At 32.1% G+C, this 18,022-nt stretch overlaps 2 protein-coding genes and 1 pseudogene across 4 annotated transcripts; 1 reads left to right on the top strand and 2 right to left on the bottom strand.

Moving 5' to 3' along the window:
- Nucleotides 1-1,363: 1,363 nt before the first annotated feature.
- Nucleotides 1,364-3,507, bottom strand: LOC123893276 (annotated as a pseudogene).
- Nucleotides 3,508-5,331: 1,824 nt separating this feature from the next.
- LOC123888626 (UDP-glycosyltransferase 83A1-like) lies at nucleotides 5,332-7,662 on the bottom strand. The gene is made up of 2 exons (XM_045937718.1): nucleotides 7,085-7,662; nucleotides 5,332-6,406 (listed from the first exon to the last, which is right to left on the bottom strand). Exons 1-2 carry the CDS (start codon nucleotides 7,560-7,562, stop codon nucleotides 5,553-5,555), a joined length of 1,332 nt encoding a protein of 443 aa, XP_045793674.1. The 5' UTR covers nucleotides 7,563-7,662; the 3' UTR covers nucleotides 5,332-5,552.
- A 3,533-nt stretch (nucleotides 7,663-11,195) lies between these two features.
- Nucleotides 11,196-16,765, top strand: LOC123888628. 3 transcript variants are annotated; one of them, XM_045937722.1, is made up of 14 exons: nucleotides 11,196-11,445; nucleotides 11,771-11,857; nucleotides 12,021-12,063; nucleotides 12,184-12,260; nucleotides 12,826-12,907; nucleotides 13,307-13,457; nucleotides 13,739-13,842; nucleotides 14,465-14,617; nucleotides 14,903-15,054; nucleotides 15,165-15,265; nucleotides 15,552-15,621; nucleotides 15,786-15,825; nucleotides 15,920-15,966; nucleotides 16,042-16,765. In XM_045937722.1, exons 5-11 carry the CDS (start codon nucleotides 12,841-12,843, stop codon nucleotides 15,559-15,561), a joined length of 738 nt encoding a protein of 245 aa, XP_045793678.1. In that variant the 5' UTR covers nucleotides 11,196-11,445; nucleotides 11,771-11,857; nucleotides 12,021-12,063; nucleotides 12,184-12,260; nucleotides 12,826-12,840; the 3' UTR covers nucleotides 15,562-15,621; nucleotides 15,786-15,825; nucleotides 15,920-15,966; nucleotides 16,042-16,765. The 3 variants fall into 3 exon arrangements, with proteins under 3 accessions (XP_045793678.1, XP_045793677.1, XP_045793676.1); XM_045937721.1 differs by having other exon boundaries at nucleotides 11,199-11,445; nucleotides 15,165-15,260; nucleotides 16,258-16,765; XM_045937720.1 differs by having other exon boundaries at nucleotides 11,199-11,445; nucleotides 15,165-15,260.
- Nucleotides 16,766-18,022: the final 1,257 nt, after the last annotated feature.

Genomic DNA, 18,022 nt, shown 5'->3' with positions numbered 1-18,022 from the left:
AACTGGGTCAAGGCCTACGCGGCCCAAGTACTCTAAGACTCAATCCAAACCCACTCGTTTCGGTGGCTTCGTATACAAGCTAGGAGTAATAGACATCATAGTTCATGTTCGTCACTTATAGCCAATACTCTCTCTACAATGCTTTTGGGACTGTTAGATCCATCTCTAAAACTCTCATTACTCCATATGGCGGTTGTTGTAAGCAATCACATGCAGTTATAACCATCTCCCCCTATATAAGAGCAAGTTTTGGTGTCAAGGTACACTAAGGGAGCACATTTGTGCCAACAACATTGAGGCAGGAATCGAAGGTTTGAAGAAGAAGTAATGGTATAGTCAAAGGATCGAAGACTTTATGAAGTTTTTCAGTTTTTGCTCTGATTTTTTATAAAATTTTCTTCATACATTCAGTGGCGGATGCAAGTAGTAGACATTGGGGGCTCAAGCCCCCACCCAAGATAATAACTTTACCTTAATATTAATACTAATATTATTTTTAAGTCCCCATGACTAGGTTTAATATCCACTCACCACAAATTCATCTTCTTATTTTTCAGCTATTCACTACTCAAACTCTTTAACTTTTAAACATTTTCTCTCTTAAATTTACTCTTCTTCTCTTTTAATTAATAGAAGCATCGACTTCTTCTCTCTCAACTATGTTTTTGTCTCTTTTTCTTTCCCTTAAATGATTGATTAGTTACATATATAGAATGGTAATTTTTATAATGCCGATAGTGAAACCCTATAGAGGCTAATTATAATTTATACAAGCTTTTATATATTTTGAGTTTTTTTATCACTATAATTATATATTTTGTAAAAGTTCGTAATATATTTATTTAGTCAAAATATATACACTATTTTCTAGCCCCCACCAATAAAAATTTATGGATCCGCCACTGCATAACCATAAGCGAGGATGAGCCTGTGGAACTGCCTAAATAAATCCTTGTGTGTTTTCTCTTATATTTTACTGTTTTGTTCTAACAGAAAAATATGCATTTAGCATAAATTTTCTGAGTTTTTGACATTACACAAAATTCATATTGAATATCTTTAAATACATAAAGATTAGATCTTTTTGTTAATTTTCTCCTATAGTTTTATCTGACTATATTGTAACTTGTAAGGATTTTGTCTTGAAATAATGGCAAAAAAAAAAAAAAAAGAGATTGAATCAAAAGTAATTCAAATAACACAAAAAGTTATTTTGTTCAATTAGTTGAAAACATTTTTTACTATATCAACTAGTAGTTTTAGTAGCTATACATTCAATCTATAAACGTTTTTTAATATTGATCTGTTTATTTAAGTAAATTTAATATCATCAGATTAATCTCTTCCAATGTAAACTGAAAGGTTAACACAAAAAAAAAGTTTCAAGTCACTAGTCTTTCATTGATTTTATAGATTCAACTACCAAACTATGACTAAACCATTATTACTTTACCCAATTGATGAAGTTTTGTAGATTCTTTGAAGATTGACCACCTTCTAATATATTTTCCAAGGTCAATTCCTTTAGTTTCAATGATCTTTCTTTAATTTCTTCATCTCCAAGTAACTGATCCACCTTCTTCCTTAACTCTCCCTTTGTTATTAACCCATTTTCATCCTTGTCTAATTCAAGCCCAACCTTCCACACATCACAAATATATGACTTGTTAACGAATTGATCACCGTCAAATGGCCAACATAAGAAAGGTACACCGCCATATAAACCTTCAATAGTAGAATTCCAACCGCAGTGACTTATGAAACAAGCTATAGACGGGTGGTTCAAAATCTTTTCCTGTGGCGCCCAACCAACAATCTTGCCTTTAGTTCCGTGGAATTCTTCAGGGTATGCATAGTTTACCTTGTTATCGTTACTCGGACGAACAATCCAAAGAAATGGCTTGTTAAGAAGATCGAGTCCTAAAGCGAGTTCTTTAAATTGGTTTTGATCCATTACTGCCAAACTACCAAAAGAAACATATATAACCGATTGAGGTGGATGTTGATCTAGCCAATCTAAACATGTTGTGTCTTCTTGCCAAAATGAACTTTTGTTACTATGATCATTTGACATCAATGGGCCAATTGGTAGGAACTTTGGTGATATGGAAAATGTTGCATGCTCAAGATTATAAGTTGTGTTACAAAGCCACCAATGTCCTAACTTCATGGTTTGTGTCTCTTGTAAAATATGATCAAATAGGATCTGGTCATGAGCTCGCCATGGAAAGTTTGCAGTGTCTATCTTAGGCATATTTGGAGACAGTTGAATTTCTTGTTCTTTGGTTGGAATTCCTGCAATGGTAAAATTTCACTATTGGTACATATTAGAAATATTAAATGGATTTAATTTATATATACTGATAGTGTAATTTTTTTTTACACAATCATTCAATCAAACTACGCCATGTGTTTTAGTTTGCCATGAGTTTCCCCCCTCTTGAGTCTTGACACATGGGTTGCTAACACACCACTCATATTTAATTTTTGGAATTAGTCAAAGTGGTGCACTAACTTCAACTTTGTGGAACACAAGTATTTTATTAAGATACAATAAATATTTTATTTTATTTTTCAATAGAACAGATGATCGAATCTAGATCTCATGCATACTATTTAAATTCTTTACCACTATACTAAACCTATAGTGGAAACTTTCATAAATATTTCTTTTGATGCGTTAATTAGTAATATGGTATTTCAAATTATTTGAATTGAGTGAAGGAGTTAAAGAATCGAAGCTAAATCTCTTATAAAAGAGAAAATAATAATATAATAACTAATATACGGAATTAAATTTCATGTTATAACTGTGTGACACAGTTACAACTCTCAACCCTCAAATCTAGATAGATGACTAACATTTTATTGTGCAAAACTAATTATCTAATCCAAGTTATCCGATCTTAAATAATATAGTATCTCGATCTCTAATATACAATCACTTGTCTATAGAAAATAAAATAAAAAAAAAAAAAAAAAGAACGCCCTTAATTCCATCATCAATGAGTTTAGGGATGCTGTAACAATATGCCAAAGTAATGGCTGAAGCAGTCCAAAGAAGAACGCCCTTAATTCCAAGTTTGTGTCCAACTTCCAAAGCCCATCCCATATTGAAAGTAACAACAATACAAGATATCTTATTCTCAACATCCAAATTATTGACATCTTCTATTAGCTTAGGGAGTAAAGATGGCATGGTTCTTATAATTGAAAAAATAGCTTTTTTATGATCACTTCTATCATCTTCAGGTTCCAAACCATCTGGAAGTGTGACAAAGTTTATTGTTTGTTGATTTTGTTCATTTTTGTTTGTTTTTTTGTGGCTATAGTCTGTGTTGAGGAATGTAATCTTGCAACCATGTTTGGATAAAAGATGAGATAATTGCATAAGAGGATTTACATGACCTTGGATTGGGTATGGAATGACAAGAAAGTGAGGGATACCCATTTGGTTGAAAACAAAATTTAGTGATTGAAAATTTTGGATGAGATTAGAAGATGCACATGTGGAGTAGGTGATTGTTAATATATAGATTTTATTAATTAATAAAGTTACCTTGTGAAATTATTATTTTTCATCCGTAAATCACATATTTTAAATATGGAGAAGTGTGAAATTCATAATTTGAACACGAACTATTATTATTATTGGCGGAATTTGGAAAAGAAATTCAGGTGAACAGTTAAAAAAATTATATTGAATATAAAAATTTAAGTCACTATAAGCATTAGTTTAATCATAAAAAAAAATGGATAACTGATATATTTGGTATATATAGGTCAGATACATCATTTATCTAATGGAAAAAAGAATACGAGACAGAAGGAGTATGTAAAGAAAAAATAAATAAGAATTTTTAAAATAGTGAATTCAAACTCAACGTCCAACTAAAAAATATGTTTATATTTACTGTGTGACAAAAAAAAATTTAAAAAAAATGCACCGATTATCCAAAATAATATAATGCACCGTAACACACTCTTTTCTATTGTCTTTTTCATATAGTTACTTCCTTTTGTTTTTTTTGTCTACGACAGTTCTATTTAAGCACCATGTGGAAGATGGCTGGAGTACTACAAAAATACATTTCAAATTTCTTCAAAGACGATTATAAAATATGACCATTAACACTAGTTTGATTAATAAATAGTTAAATACTAATGCTTTTGTAAAAAAAAAATAATAATGTTACTTCCCAGGTTTCTAAAAAACTAATAAAGCGGTGTTATGCTTACACACGCTATCATGCGCATCTTAGGGTCTATCCCACGCCACATAGCCTCATTTTTCATGGCATCAATAAATTTTTATATAGTTAAAATATGAATTTATATAATTTTTTTTTTACTAAATGAATTTATATAATTAAAAAATAAAAAATGTGTAAGTAAAAGTTTCAGAGAGACCCAATTCATTTTAAGCCCAAAATTTTAGATTCAAAGTTCAAATCTCTTAAACTTCAACATATAAGTTTTTGGTCTTGTAAAAAAAAAACATTATATATATATATATATATGGGGAGGGATCAAATTACACCGGTGTAACATTTGAGTAATGTTACACCGCTCAATAACACTTTAACGAATACAAATTTTACAAAATTCACTGTTGGATTGAAAACTTATATCGTATAGATCATCTATGTTGAATTGTATAAAAATTTAAAATCGTTTGATATGTTTTTGAGATAGATCAAGATTAACGGTATTCAATAAAAACGCATAAACCATTAATCTTCATCGGTCTCAATAACATATCAAATGATTTTAGATTTTTGTAAAATTTAACATGGATGATCTATACGATATAAACTTTCAATCCAACGGTGAATTTTGTAAAATTTGTATTCGTTAAAGCGTTATTGAATGGTGTAACATTACTCAAATGTTACACCGGTGTAATTTGATCCTTCCCCTATATATATATATATATATATATATATATATATATATATATATATATATATATATATATATATATAAGTTTTTGGTTGTTACTATTTTTACTTCCGAATTTAGTTAGTATTATTTCAGATATTAAATGCTCAATTGAAACTAGAAACGATCAGGTGTTCTAGTGTTTATCAAATTAATATAGATATACTTCAAGGAGCTAGAAAAGGTGAAGTGGTGCTTCTAAATGTTCTAAAGTCGGATTGAGATTACATTTAGGGCAAAATATAATGTTTTTATATATCATCCTTAGATCCGAATTAATGTAGACACATCAGATATGCATGTTTGATGAAGAATGACCATATTATTAGTTGAACGGTCATTTCGATGTAAGCTTCCTTATTGTACCACCCATGAAATAAATGGAATAGATTTTTTGGCCGAAAGTAACAATATCATTACCCAATTTTATTATGAGCGATTATTGATTAATCATACTACAAATCATAATACATACCAAAACAAATTTGAATACTATGACTAGCCACATTATGTCCTTAAGATCGTTCATTGAGTCCTCATATTGTTAAACAAATTTGGAACAAAGAACACCACTTATTCTAAACAATGAAAAATACTTTATAAAAAAAAAATTAATAATTCGCCCAACTAATGAACTTCTTGAGATTATGTGATGACTGGCCACCTTCTTCTATATTATTAATTGTAATTTTCTTCATTTTCAAACACATTGTCTTTATGTCATCATCACCTAGTACTTGATCCACCTTCTTCCTTATCTCATGCCTTGATATAAATCCATTATCATCCTTCTCTAATTCAAGTCCAATCTTCCAAACATCACAAATATAAGACTTATTGAGAAATTGATCACTAATAAATGGCCAACACAAAAAAGGTACACCAGCATGTACACCTTCTATAGTAGAGTTCCAACCACAATGACTTATAAAGCAAGCAATAGATGGATGGTTCAATATTTTTCTTTGTGGTGCCCAACTAACAATTTTACCTTTATTTCCATGAAAATCATTAGGGTATGTATAGTTTACCTTATTGTCATTACTAGGACGTACAACCCAAAGAAAAGTCTTGTCTAGGAGATCAAGTCCTAAAGCTAGTTCATTAAATTGATTTTGGTCCATTACAACCAAACTACCAAAAGAAACATATATGACTGATTGAGGTGGTTGTTTATCTAACCAATCTAAGCAAGTTGTGTCTTCTTGCCAAATTGAACTTTTGTTGTTGTCATTTGACATCAATGGACCAATTGGTAGGAATTTTTGTGATATGGAAAATACACCTGGCTCAAGATCATAAGTAGTGTTGCAAATCCACCATTCTCCAAAATTAATTATAGTTTGTATCTCTTGCACAATATGCTCAAATAAGAACTTACCTAGGCCATGCCATGGGAAGTTTGTTGTGTCAATTATAGGTATATTAGGGGAGATTTGAATTTCTTGTTTTTTGGTGGGATTTCCTACAATGCAAAAAAGAAGATTGTAAAATGTTAATTTCAACTTAGCTTAAAATTTTAATTGAAAAATTTGGAGCAATCAAACTCTATTTGGTATAAGAAATAAATATTTGATGTTCATTACAACTTGGGAAAAATGTCTAGGTGAACACTCTGGTATTCTTAGAATTTGGATGGATATTTGTATCTTGTAGACAAAATTCAATGTCATATCGTTTTTTTATATTATTTTATTTTAAAATAAATACAAATTTCTTCACCCAAAAAAAATAAATACAAGTTTTAAATACAGGTACCAATAATATCCAACCAAACTCTAAGGTACCTAATAATTTACCTAAAAAATAATATTAAATATGTTATTTTAAATTCATATTTAACATATATTTATATAAACTTACTTTAATATAATTTTAGTTTTTATATTTCATAATAAAAATAATTTAAAAATCATTACGTTAGTATAAGTATCTTCATAATTTTTCCAAAAATAAAGTAAAATATTCATTTCATAAATAAGAAAAGTTGATATAATTGATGATAAAAATAAAGAATGATAACCTAGCTTAATGGTATTCTATTATAAATCTCAAATTGTGAAATTTATGGTCATCTACAAATAATAATAATAATAATAATAATAATAATAATAATAATAATAATAATAATAATAATAATTACCTTCAGAATCAACAATCCCATCCTCAATGAGTTTAGGTATGCAAACAGCACATGCCAAACTAGTGGCAGAAGCTGGACAAAGTAGAGCTCCTTTGATTCCCAATTTGTGACCCACTTCTAAGGCCCAACCCATATTAAATGTACCAATAATACAATTAATCTTATTATTGTTACCATCCAAAGCATTAATATCTTCTATAAGCTTTGGAAGCTTATTAGGCATGGTGCTTTTCATTGATGACATAATTTTCTTTAAATCACTTCTATCATCTTCAGGTTCCAAACCATCTGGGAGTGTCACCAATTTTATATTTTCTTGCCGAGGACCATCGGTTTTCGATCGATTATGATTAAATTCGGTATGTACAAAAGTGATCTTGCATCCATAGTTGGCTAGAACTTGAGAGAATTGCATAAGGGGGTTCACATGTCCTAGAATTGGAAATGGTATAACAAGAAAATGAGGTAATATACTCATTTGCTTAATTGCTAGAAAATAATTTATATTATGGGAGTAATTGAAAATATTTTTAGGACTGAAGAATGGTTTGAGTGAAAGATTAGTAGTCTGGATTTAATTTTATAGTAGTTTGGAGTACATATAAAATAGATATTCACTCTAAAAAAACTATGTACTTTTCAACACTAAGTCATGGTTGCTGAATTTGGAAATGTCAATTAGTATTACTTTTCAAAAGTAGGCAGAAGCAATGATCTCATTCCACCCAAAAAAAGAAGAAGCAATGATGTCATTATTCAAATGTTTATTTAATTTTGGTTTCGTCTTTGATTTTAATTTGAAGTTTCATTTTTGTATGCACCCCTGAAAATTCAACACACCTTTATTGACAAATAATTAATTATACAGCTATGAAAAATGTTCACTAGTGTCAAAGGCACTCGTTAAGGAACCTAATATAATAAAATAATTTTAAAATTTGTGTAGTATATTTTTTCAAAATATATTAATAATAATTTTTTATTAATATTATTTATGGAGCAATGGTTAACATGACTCTTTTTATAAATAAATAAATAGTCTTAGATAAGAATTGTAATACGCGGATTTTGCCCTCTTCATATACAAAAAAAAGGATTGTAATACGTACTATTACTAGAGCTCATAAATAAGAACCAGAAACATGTACTCCGCCTTATTTATGGAAACAAAAATTTCCATCCATCCCATCATAATCCAACGGTCAAGATTGTTTAAGGTTGTTTTTTTTCATTTGTGATTTGAACCGTCCGATCTTCAATCAATGGTTGATATTTATTATTGTGTGCTACTGCATCATCTTGATCCCCTATTAATAAGAAACAAAAATAAAAATAATGAAAAAAATGGTTAAAATGCTATGAATTGATGTGACAATTTTATTTTTCTTTTAATTTTTTAAAATTTATAAAGTGTGCGCGCTAAATCTTGTGGCCAAGTACTTATGCTCAAGCAAGCGTATCTCTTCCTTTTGACATACTAAAAATTGGACCAAGCGAATTTCTATGTAAATCACCCAAATTATAATAAGCATTTTGTTTTTAAAAAACTCTCCATCTGACCATAAGAATACCAATCCGAGCAGACCAATCTCACCGTCCACTTGCGGGGTCCCATTTAAAACCAAATTTTTTTTTTACTCTCTATGGACTAGCCTACCAAAATTGGCACCAGAGATAATCGAATTTAAGACCTAAAGAAGAACATATTCCAATGACTCAAGTCAAACACCACATACCAACCCAACTTAGCTAATCATAAATTAATAAGCATTTACAGCTAAATATATAATAATGTACAAGTGAGACAAATTTTTTATTATGCATGAATTTATTTTGATGATTGAATCAAAAAGTGTCACCAAAAAGATGTCATGTGAAATATTAATCCAACTGTGCGTCAAAAACGACTATAAATTGAAAAACGGTTGATCAATTGAACGATATAGAAGAAAGTTAGTAGTTACAATTAGAACACGTGATTTTTATTCCTACAACTAGAATTTCAACATAGTACTACATACCTACCAGTCTTTATGACTTCTAAATTCACAATAAAAACCTAACAAAATCTTCCTACACAGCACACAACTTCACTTCTCTTTGGTTTCTATCATAATTTCAACCTCTTTCTCCTATGGATAAATCCATCCATCAATAACAACAATGTCATGATGACACTACCAGAATTACATTGCTGCAAGCTGAGTCTCCTCTCCCTGATTACATCATATGTCTAGCTGCTCGGAGTCCCACACTAGTGGGCTGCCACATTTCGCTATGTGGCCTAATTCTCGGCATGATCATCTACCAATTTGTCGGTAATTCAGTGACAGTGAGGCCGTGACTGTTCCTAGTCTTGGTTGCCGCTACCTTTTCATCTTCTTTGGTGTCATAGCAGTCACAATCGCGGCCATCCTCATTGTCATTGGCTAGGTGTTATTGGTCACTCATTAGGCGACCACCGGGAGGCAAAAAAGCCCGTGTTGGGTTTTTTTTTTTTTTTTTTTGGGTTTCTGGATACTTGATTGGCGACCATGCCGACGGTGAATACCGTCGAATGAGAACAGACAAGAGTTTGTTTTCTTTCTTCATGGTCGTCCACAATGTCTTCGATTATTATGTCAGAAAGAAAAAAAACAAACTACAAATTAATGTTCCCTATAACAAAAATCAAAGCTTGCGACGTCTTCTGTGCAAACCTCTAAACACATTTCTTCTTCTCAACATTCCTACAGGAGAAAGGTAATTTGTGTACGTATGTTTGTGTATAAATGTATATGACATTATTTTTAATCAATATCTTCTCGTGTATGAAAGAATGTAGATGACTTGATGAAGTTTTTCTTTTGACTCATCAAATATTTTAACTTATCTTAGGTGGAGTTATTATTAGAAATCTCCATTTATTAATTTTTTATTTATTTGTTTATTATTTTAGCAGGACGATGTCTTGCCAAGGATGACCACTCCATTGAAAGATATATTTCAACTCAATATTTTGGTTAATTAGTAGCACTCCATTGGGTTATCTGGAAGAAATGTGTTTCGAGATTTGCGCCAAAGACATCGCAATATTTGGTTTTCTTGAAAGGGAACATTACGTGGAGTTTTTTGGAGGAGCCTGCATAATAACCAAGGACATTGCCGATGGCCATGAAGAAAGAGAACAAACTGTTGTCTGTTCTCATTTGGCGGTGATCACCGACGGCAAGGTCGCCAATGAAGGCACGACATGGTCCCTACAGTATATTATTGGCCACATCCAGTATCCAGAAGTCCAAAACAAAGATAAACACATGCACAAGGTCTTGTTTTTTAATTCAGGTAGTCTCCTAATGAGTGTCTGAGATCAACGACGTAGCTAATGAGAGGAAGACGATGATTGTGACTGCAATGGCGCCAAAGAAGATGAAAGGGCGGCTGCAACCAAAATACGAATGGTTGCAATCATTGTAGTAGCTGGTGAATGGCTGGATGAATGTCGGAAATTGGACTGCATAGCCGGATGTTGGCTGCCCATTGGTGGAGTTACCTTAATATTAATACTAATATTATTTTTAAGTCCCCATGACTAGGTTTAATACCCACTCACCACAAATTCATCTTATTTTTCAGCTATTCACTACTCAAACTCTTTAACTTTTAAACATTTTATCTCTTAAATTTACTCTTCTTCTCATTTAATTAATAGAAGCATCGACTTCTTCTCTCTCAACTATGTTTTTGTCTCTTTTTCTTTTTTTACTTCCCTTAAATGATTGATTAGTTACATATATAGAATGGTAATCTATTATCTATTATCTATTATCTATTATCTATTATATACCTAAAAGCTTATGGATTAGGAAACCCTAATGCAAACCCTAATCATCTAGCCAATCAATGCTTCACACCTTGCCTCATGTCCAATTGTGTATTGCCACCATGTTCTTGTCTTGGCCCAATGATCATGTTCCACATGCCTGGCTCAAGGTTTGGTAAACTTTGAAACCATCTATATGTCATCCATGCAAAGCCTCACATGACAAGTGTGTGAGTTGTGATGCATATGAGGTAACTAGAAGCTTCCACATACTAGCAATATGTTACACATGCATTGGGCCCAGTGACACATGTATTTCTCTTTTCCCAAATTTGTTTCATTTGTAAAGTTTTTTTCTCTCTCTTCTCTCTCTCTCTCGTACGCTCCCTCTCTCTTTCTCACCATCTCACACTTTCATCTCTCCTCCCTGTCTCATCTCCTCCACCACCGCATCCACCACAGCCTCCACCACCACCTACAAATCAATCTCCGAATCAGAACGTCCTCTCCGCTTCCGGTGATGCCGCCGTCATCAGAATCACGTTATTCTCCCTCTCAGGTAGGCCGAAAATCATCAACCCTAACCCCCAAATTTCAATTCCTCAAATTTTGATCTTGCATGTTTGAAATCCTCCATGAAATTGGATCTTTGGATGTCAATAAACTCAGTTGACTAGAAAAATCTCTTTTCTCTTTCAAACTGTTTTCGTTTTTTTTTTTAATTTTTGCAGAAAACATTCCAATGATAAAATTGAATTTTTATCAATTGGATTATGCTTAATCAAATACCAGATGAATTTTGTGTTATTTGTGCAAAACAAAGTTAAGTTTTGATTTTTAATGATTTATGTTTTGTGGGGTTTGTTTGTTTGTGCTGGACACAGGTTGTTGAAGTTTCAACTTCCAAAACTGGAAAACATCATGTTAAGTGTTGCTTTGAAGTTTAAAACATGATTCCTAGCCATAACAAGGTTTCTTCGTCACTTGATTATTAAAAATTGAAAAATTTTCTGCCACTTTTGTGTTGCAGGTTTCTGTGTTAGGGTTTCTCTTTCTCATTATGAATGAATCCCAATTAATTATTATTGTTGTTTTGAATGATTTTGATATTAATTTTGATTTATGTGATTGCAGCCGTCACCGACGCCTTTCCAGGAGGTGCTTTTTATGGCTATTGGTTTGTGTTCTCTCTTTGTTTTGATTTGAATATTAGTTTTTAATGGTTTTTTGTTGTTGTTGTTGGTGGTGGTGGTGGTGGCAAAACTTAATTTTGAATTTTGGGTTTTGAATTGTATAGATGGTGTTGCATCGAGGGCTAAAATGAACTAGCAACGGTCTAGGCGGTTTAGGGCAGCTGAAGATGCATCTAATGCGGTAGGTTGCGCAGCTTAATTTTGAATTTTGGGTTTTAAATTGTATAGATGTTGTTTGATTGCATTGATAGGTTGTTTCAACAATATGATATTGTTAGGCAATACTCAATTTAGTACGAAGTGTTGTTAAATAGTAGCTATAGTAGTGCTACAACATTGTAGTGTAGAGGAATTAGAACAAATCGCTATTTTATGAAATCCATGATTGACAACACTACGAGTAGTTCATTCTTGCATATGCTCTGATTTATGTATGTTACTGATAGATGAGTTCAAACTTATTCTTTCCTTTGCATTCATATGTATATACTATGTATGACTTTGATTCATGCTTATTGTTTATCTATTGATTGCAATTGGCAAATGCTTTAAACAATTTTATTTCTAATGTTTTCCATAATTTTGAGTCTATATATGATTGCTTCTACACCTGCCGTGACATTCCTCTAATGATACATAGCTAATCTTATCTAATATATTTAGTATAGAATGTTAATATACACCAATTATTTTTCTTGATTTAATATGGATATTTAATTGTGTTTACATGATCATGCATACTGCAGAGTGGGGACAAGGCTATGATTTTTTGTTTTGTGGAGTTTACTGAACCCAAATGTGCTCTCACCGCCATGGACGCTCCGCAAGGTAAATGGTTTTTTTTTTTTGTATATATAACTGAGTTTGATGTCTACCCACAAGGTCAATATAACTGAGTTTGATGCTTGGTACATTATAGGGATTTGTCTGAAAACTAGGAAATATAGACCTCTGAATTATGAGATCTCATTCTATGATTGATGTGGATCAAAATATAGAACACTAACACCAGAACTAAAGGGTGGATTTATTTTATAACATTTGATGAGATTGTGTTTTTTGCAGATAAAGGGTGGATTTTGATCTAGCTTGAAGGTTTTGATCATCTGTTATAAGAGATAGTTCTCTTCTTGCATCTCTTTATATCTCCAATTTGGTTTTTAGATTTTCAGTTCAGATTTTTTGATTTGCAGATTACTTCTTATTGGCTACTGATTTGATTTACAGGTTTGATTGAAAAACATGAAATAACATGTATAGAGTATTTATACCGGCGAGGAAAAGAGTTCCGACCGAGAGAGTTGCGGTGGCAGTTCGCGGTGACACCGCCGTGCTTGGCGATGGAGGTGATGAAGCCTTTTTCTCCTTCTTTCCTCTGGTTTGTTCTTTTACTTTCTATACTCTATTTATTTGATTTTTTCCTGTTACTTTCTGCTTTGTTTGTTTTATTCTAGCCTCTTTTTTTTCCTACCTTTCATTCTCTTCCTAACCAAAATCAAAATGGATGCAAGGTCCTATTCTTCATTTTCCATTCTTCTTTTCATTGCAGCAATCATAGCTTCTTATTATCATTCAGCTGAAGCAGCTATGTCTAAAGGATCTTTTGAAGACAATTTCAACCCTTTACCTATTGACATTTTTGGTGTATTGCAAATTTAGGTTTAAGATGTACTCTCTTGCTGATCCATCTGGACGGAAAACAACATTGGTGGCCATGAGGAACTCCATATATCTAATCCCTTTGGGTATTTTGGCATATGATTGTGAGTAGATGTTTTCTTCTTCTAGAAATATATTAATCAGTATTTTATCTTGAGATTCTTTTGTCTCAGTTATCTGGTGCAAGTGATTATAAACTTCAATAGGATTTTAAAGTCAAAACCCCATCAAGAAATTTGTCCCAATTAATATTATGTTCTGTGAAACCTATGGAGCTGTATGAATTTTGAATAAAATTTTATAATAAAACAAAAAGTTCATAACTTCAATCAAATCAAAGAGTATAGCTCTGAGTTAATTCCCTGAATTTTTAGTCTTTTTGCTTATGGCTTTGAGAGTTAGATAGAGACAATGACTAAAATTAAATCCAGTGTGTTTGGTTTTGTAATAATGATAGTTACTATTGTCTTGGCCCTGAATTCATATGTTTTGTTCCAAAAGACATTTGTGGTACATATAGAACCTTTGACCTTACATATGAAAAGTTTGTTTGCCAACTCTGATTTTTGAAATAAGGATATATTACACAATCACCATTTCAATTGGATTTCAACAAGCAGTCAGTTGAAATATTAGAAAGTTTCACTTTTTATTAACATGAACAAAAAGTGAATATTTTGATCACATTGAGAATCTTGAGACTCACGTTTCTGCACATGTCAACAGGGGGCGTGACTTCTGGATGGTTTTGTCTCGAGTCCACTGCACTTGCACTTGCACTTGCAATAAGCGCCGCAGCGTTTTCATTTTATAGAGACCGTACTAAGGAAAGAGCTAGGAGAATGTTTCATGCGAGTCTTCTTTATCTCCCTGTTTTTGGTATCTCTCCTTAGACAATGATACAGGTATAAAATGCATAAACATAATATTAATTATTTGAGCATACTTTACTATATTAACAAATCCTTCTCTATAAATACCAGTCATTTATTCGCTCTATCCATCACCAGCAAATACATTTTGCATATCATCCCTTTTCTTTCACTCAAAATGGCTAACTCAGGTCAATACACATTACCATTTTATTCTTGCACTTACCAGTTTACTTTTTATTCTTTGCAATCCTGCTTATATTTTTTTTGTTCATGTGTTTTGATTTTTTAGGAATATATGTGAAGATGACTAAGATTTCTGAGATTATTGGCCGAAAAATTGATTTTCAATTGAGAGTTCGAGTAATTAATCTCTGGTCTACACCAGATCGTGCTAATCCGAGAGAAGAAGGGGCTCTCCACATGATTTTCCTTGATAAAGATGTAAATTCTTTCATTCCTATAGAAAAAGACAGAGTTTGTTCTCAATCATTGCCACTTTGCTTTCAATTAAACTCATTTTGTAACTTTTGTTTTGTTGTAGTGTGCTGCAGGTTGAGAAATTAGATCTTATAACTGCTGCTATGGGACATGCATTGGCCACAGAAGGAGGATTCTGCACCAGAAGTGCGAGAGTTATAGATCATCAAGTATGGTAGTCACCATTTAATTTGCATTTTCTGAAATGTGGTATATGGTTTGATGCTTTTATTTTGAACTTCATATCCTAAACACACTTATTTTAGGGTGACAAAATTCAAGCTACGAAACTTTAACTTTTAATTTCCCCCTCCGTTGTTTAGTCATTTTCTGTATAGTTCAGATGCAACTGATAGGCTGAATGATATATATTGTTTTCTTCCTTTAAGGATTAATTCCTACTTAGCTTTTCCTACATTGTCTGCTTCTAATTGGAAAGTCCACGTGTTCATCCATTTCAGGTTCTTATAAAATTGGTACTGCATCATCTGTAAATGCAGCTTACATATTTTCCAGAAACAATCTTTCTCGGTATGTCTTTCAGCTTAGATGTTATACAAACCCAAAGCATGCATTTAATCGTTTAGTATATAGAATGAGTCCTTATGTTCAATTATTCATGTTAAGCTAATGAATCAAGTTACCAAAACATGTTAGTGATGTGTGCTGCTTTATTATTTGACCTTGATATGCAGGCCTGCTATACAGCTTCTTGTGCAAGCAAAGCTATTGTAGGTAAGAGGAATCAACCCTAGAAGATTTGAAATTTCTAGATTATTTGATGATTTATTTTCTAACATTTGATGAGATTGTGTTTTTGCAAATAAAGGGTGGATTTTGATCTAGCTTGAAGGTTTTGATCATCTGTTATAAGAGGTAGTTCTCTTCTTGCATCTCTTTATATCTCCAATTTGGTTTTTAGATTTTCATTTCAGATTTTTTGATTTGCAGATTACTTCTTATTGGCAACTAGAGATCGAATCAGTAAACCTTTATTTATGGTTTAATTGATTCAATCCAACCGCTTGAACCAAATGACTTAATAAACAAGTAATTAATAAAAATGAAAACAATGAGCCAGTTGAACCAACCACATTTCAACTCAGTTCAATCCGGCAATCCTCTTCTGTGATGGTCATTGTGGCAATTGTATGTTCCTATTTGCAGGATAAATTGAGGCACCAGGTTGTTTTTGACACACTCAGGGGTGATTGGATGATTGCCTTTGGATATTGGGAATTTGACCCAATGAAGCTTAGTAATCCATTCCCTCACAATAACAGAAGTTCAGTTCACATTTGGCAGGGCTATGAAGATAAAGTAGTACCCTCTCAAATTCAAAGATTCATTTCAGAGAAGCTACCATGGATACAATATCATGAAGTTGTAGATGGTGGTCATTTGATTGTACATTATAGTGGCTTAGGCGAGGCGATTTTGAAGGCACTTTTACTTGGGGAAGAAGATATTTCATATAAACCTAGATCATCTGTATCTTAATTTTGCCATGACTTTTATCATAATCCAATGTTTATTATTGGTTAATTTTTTGGAGAAGTGCCAGATATTTAAATCACATTATTTGGTTGAAAGGAGGAAACTATCATATACAATCATGTATACTGTCTTTATTCATTTTTGAAAGAAATGTTAGAAACATGTTTTTTTTTGCTAAGGACACTTTTTATTATTGGGTGAAATTTAATGCTAGCACTACTATGAGACTTCAATGTGATTAAGCCAGATTATGATCAAGGAGCCATGGTTAAGGGATCCCTCCGAGTATCGATATAGATTCGTAATTTTTGTATCCTCCTCTTTTTTTTGTGATAATTTTTGTATCCTTCTAATAGTGAGGTTTATAATTTATGCGCGCTGCTAGAGTTTCTTAATTTTTGCGCTTTAGGTCAGCCTCTAATAGAGTGTTTCTTGATCTATGCGTCATAGAGTTTCATGATACTACGATATTTTAGCATTCACATAGATTCATAATTTTTATGCGTTCTTGATACAAAGGTTTGTAATTTCTGCGCGTCCCGAATATTATTTTTTAGTTTTCGCGCCACAAGTATCCACAATGGTTCGTAAATTTTTTGTGCTTACAATATAGACATTTATGATCTCTGCGCGCCACTTATAGAATTTCTGTTAATAGAGAGGTTCTTGATCTCTGCATCATATGTCAACCTCTATATATCGATAGAGATTTATAATTTTTATTCGACACAAGTATCCACAATGGTTCAGAATTTTTGTATCCTTCTAATAGAGTTTCTTAATTTTTGCGTTTTAGGTCATCTTCTAACAGAGAGTTTCTTAATCTCTGTGTCATATAAGTTTCATGATACTTCGATATTTGAGCATTCACATAGATTCGTAATTTTTATGCACTCCTGATACAAAGGTTTGTAATTTCTGCATGCCGCTTATCTAAATTTTTAGTTTTCGCGCCATAATTATCAACAATGGTTCATAGTTTTTTTGTGCTAACCTATCATAATTTGTACACTTTATTACACTACATGATATATCCATATTGCACCATATCCTTTACATCCATGATTGATATATAAATGATGCTCCCCCGAAGTAATTTCCGTATGCTTATGACTAGCTTCCTCAGCTCATAGCATCCATGATTGATATATAAATGATACTCACCCTAAGAAATTTCCATATGCTTATGACTAGCTTCCTTAGCTCATAGCAACCATGATTGGTATATAAATCATGCTCCGCCGAACCCGTGCAACGCACGGGCAGCCGTCTAGTTTTTATAATGCCGGTAGTGAAACCCTATAGAGGCTAATTATAATTTATACAAGCTTTTATATATTTTGAGTTTTTTTATCACTATAATTATATATTTTGTGAAAGTTCGTAATATATTTATTTAGTCAAAATATATACACTATTTTCTAGGCCCCACCAA

Source organism: Trifolium pratense, linkage group LG6 (assembly GCF_020283565.1).
Source record: "Trifolium pratense cultivar HEN17-A07 linkage group LG6, ARS_RC_1.1, whole genome shotgun sequence".
Lineage (NCBI taxonomy): Eukaryota > Viridiplantae > Streptophyta > Magnoliopsida > Fabales > Fabaceae > Trifolium > Trifolium pratense.
This window is presented reverse-complemented; position numbering and strand designations above follow the sequence as displayed.

What these genes read in the sequence shown, in the direction of transcription:
- LOC123888626 (XM_045937718.1), bottom strand. Translation starts at nt 7,562, where the DNA reads ATGAGTATATTACCTCATTTTCTTGTTATACCATTTCCAATTCTAGGA. An exon ending in TGGGATTGTTGATTCTGAAG is followed by an intron (nt 6,407 to 7,084) that starts GTAATTATTATT and finishes TTTGCATTGTAG; the next exon opens with GAAATCCCACCAAAAAACAA.
- LOC123888628 (XM_045937721.1), top strand. Translation starts at nt 12,841, where the DNA reads ATGATTTTTTGTTTTGTGGAGTTTACTGAACCCAAATGTGCTCTCACC. An exon ending in GGGTATTTTGGCATATGATT is followed by an intron (nt 13,843 to 14,464) that starts GTGAGTAGATGT and finishes ACATGTCAACAG; the next exon opens with GGGGCGTGACTTCTGGATGG. An exon ending in TGATTTTCCTTGATAAAGAT is followed by an intron (nt 15,055 to 15,164) that starts GTAAATTCTTTC and finishes AGTGTGCTGCAG; the next exon opens with GTTGAGAAATTAGATCTTAT.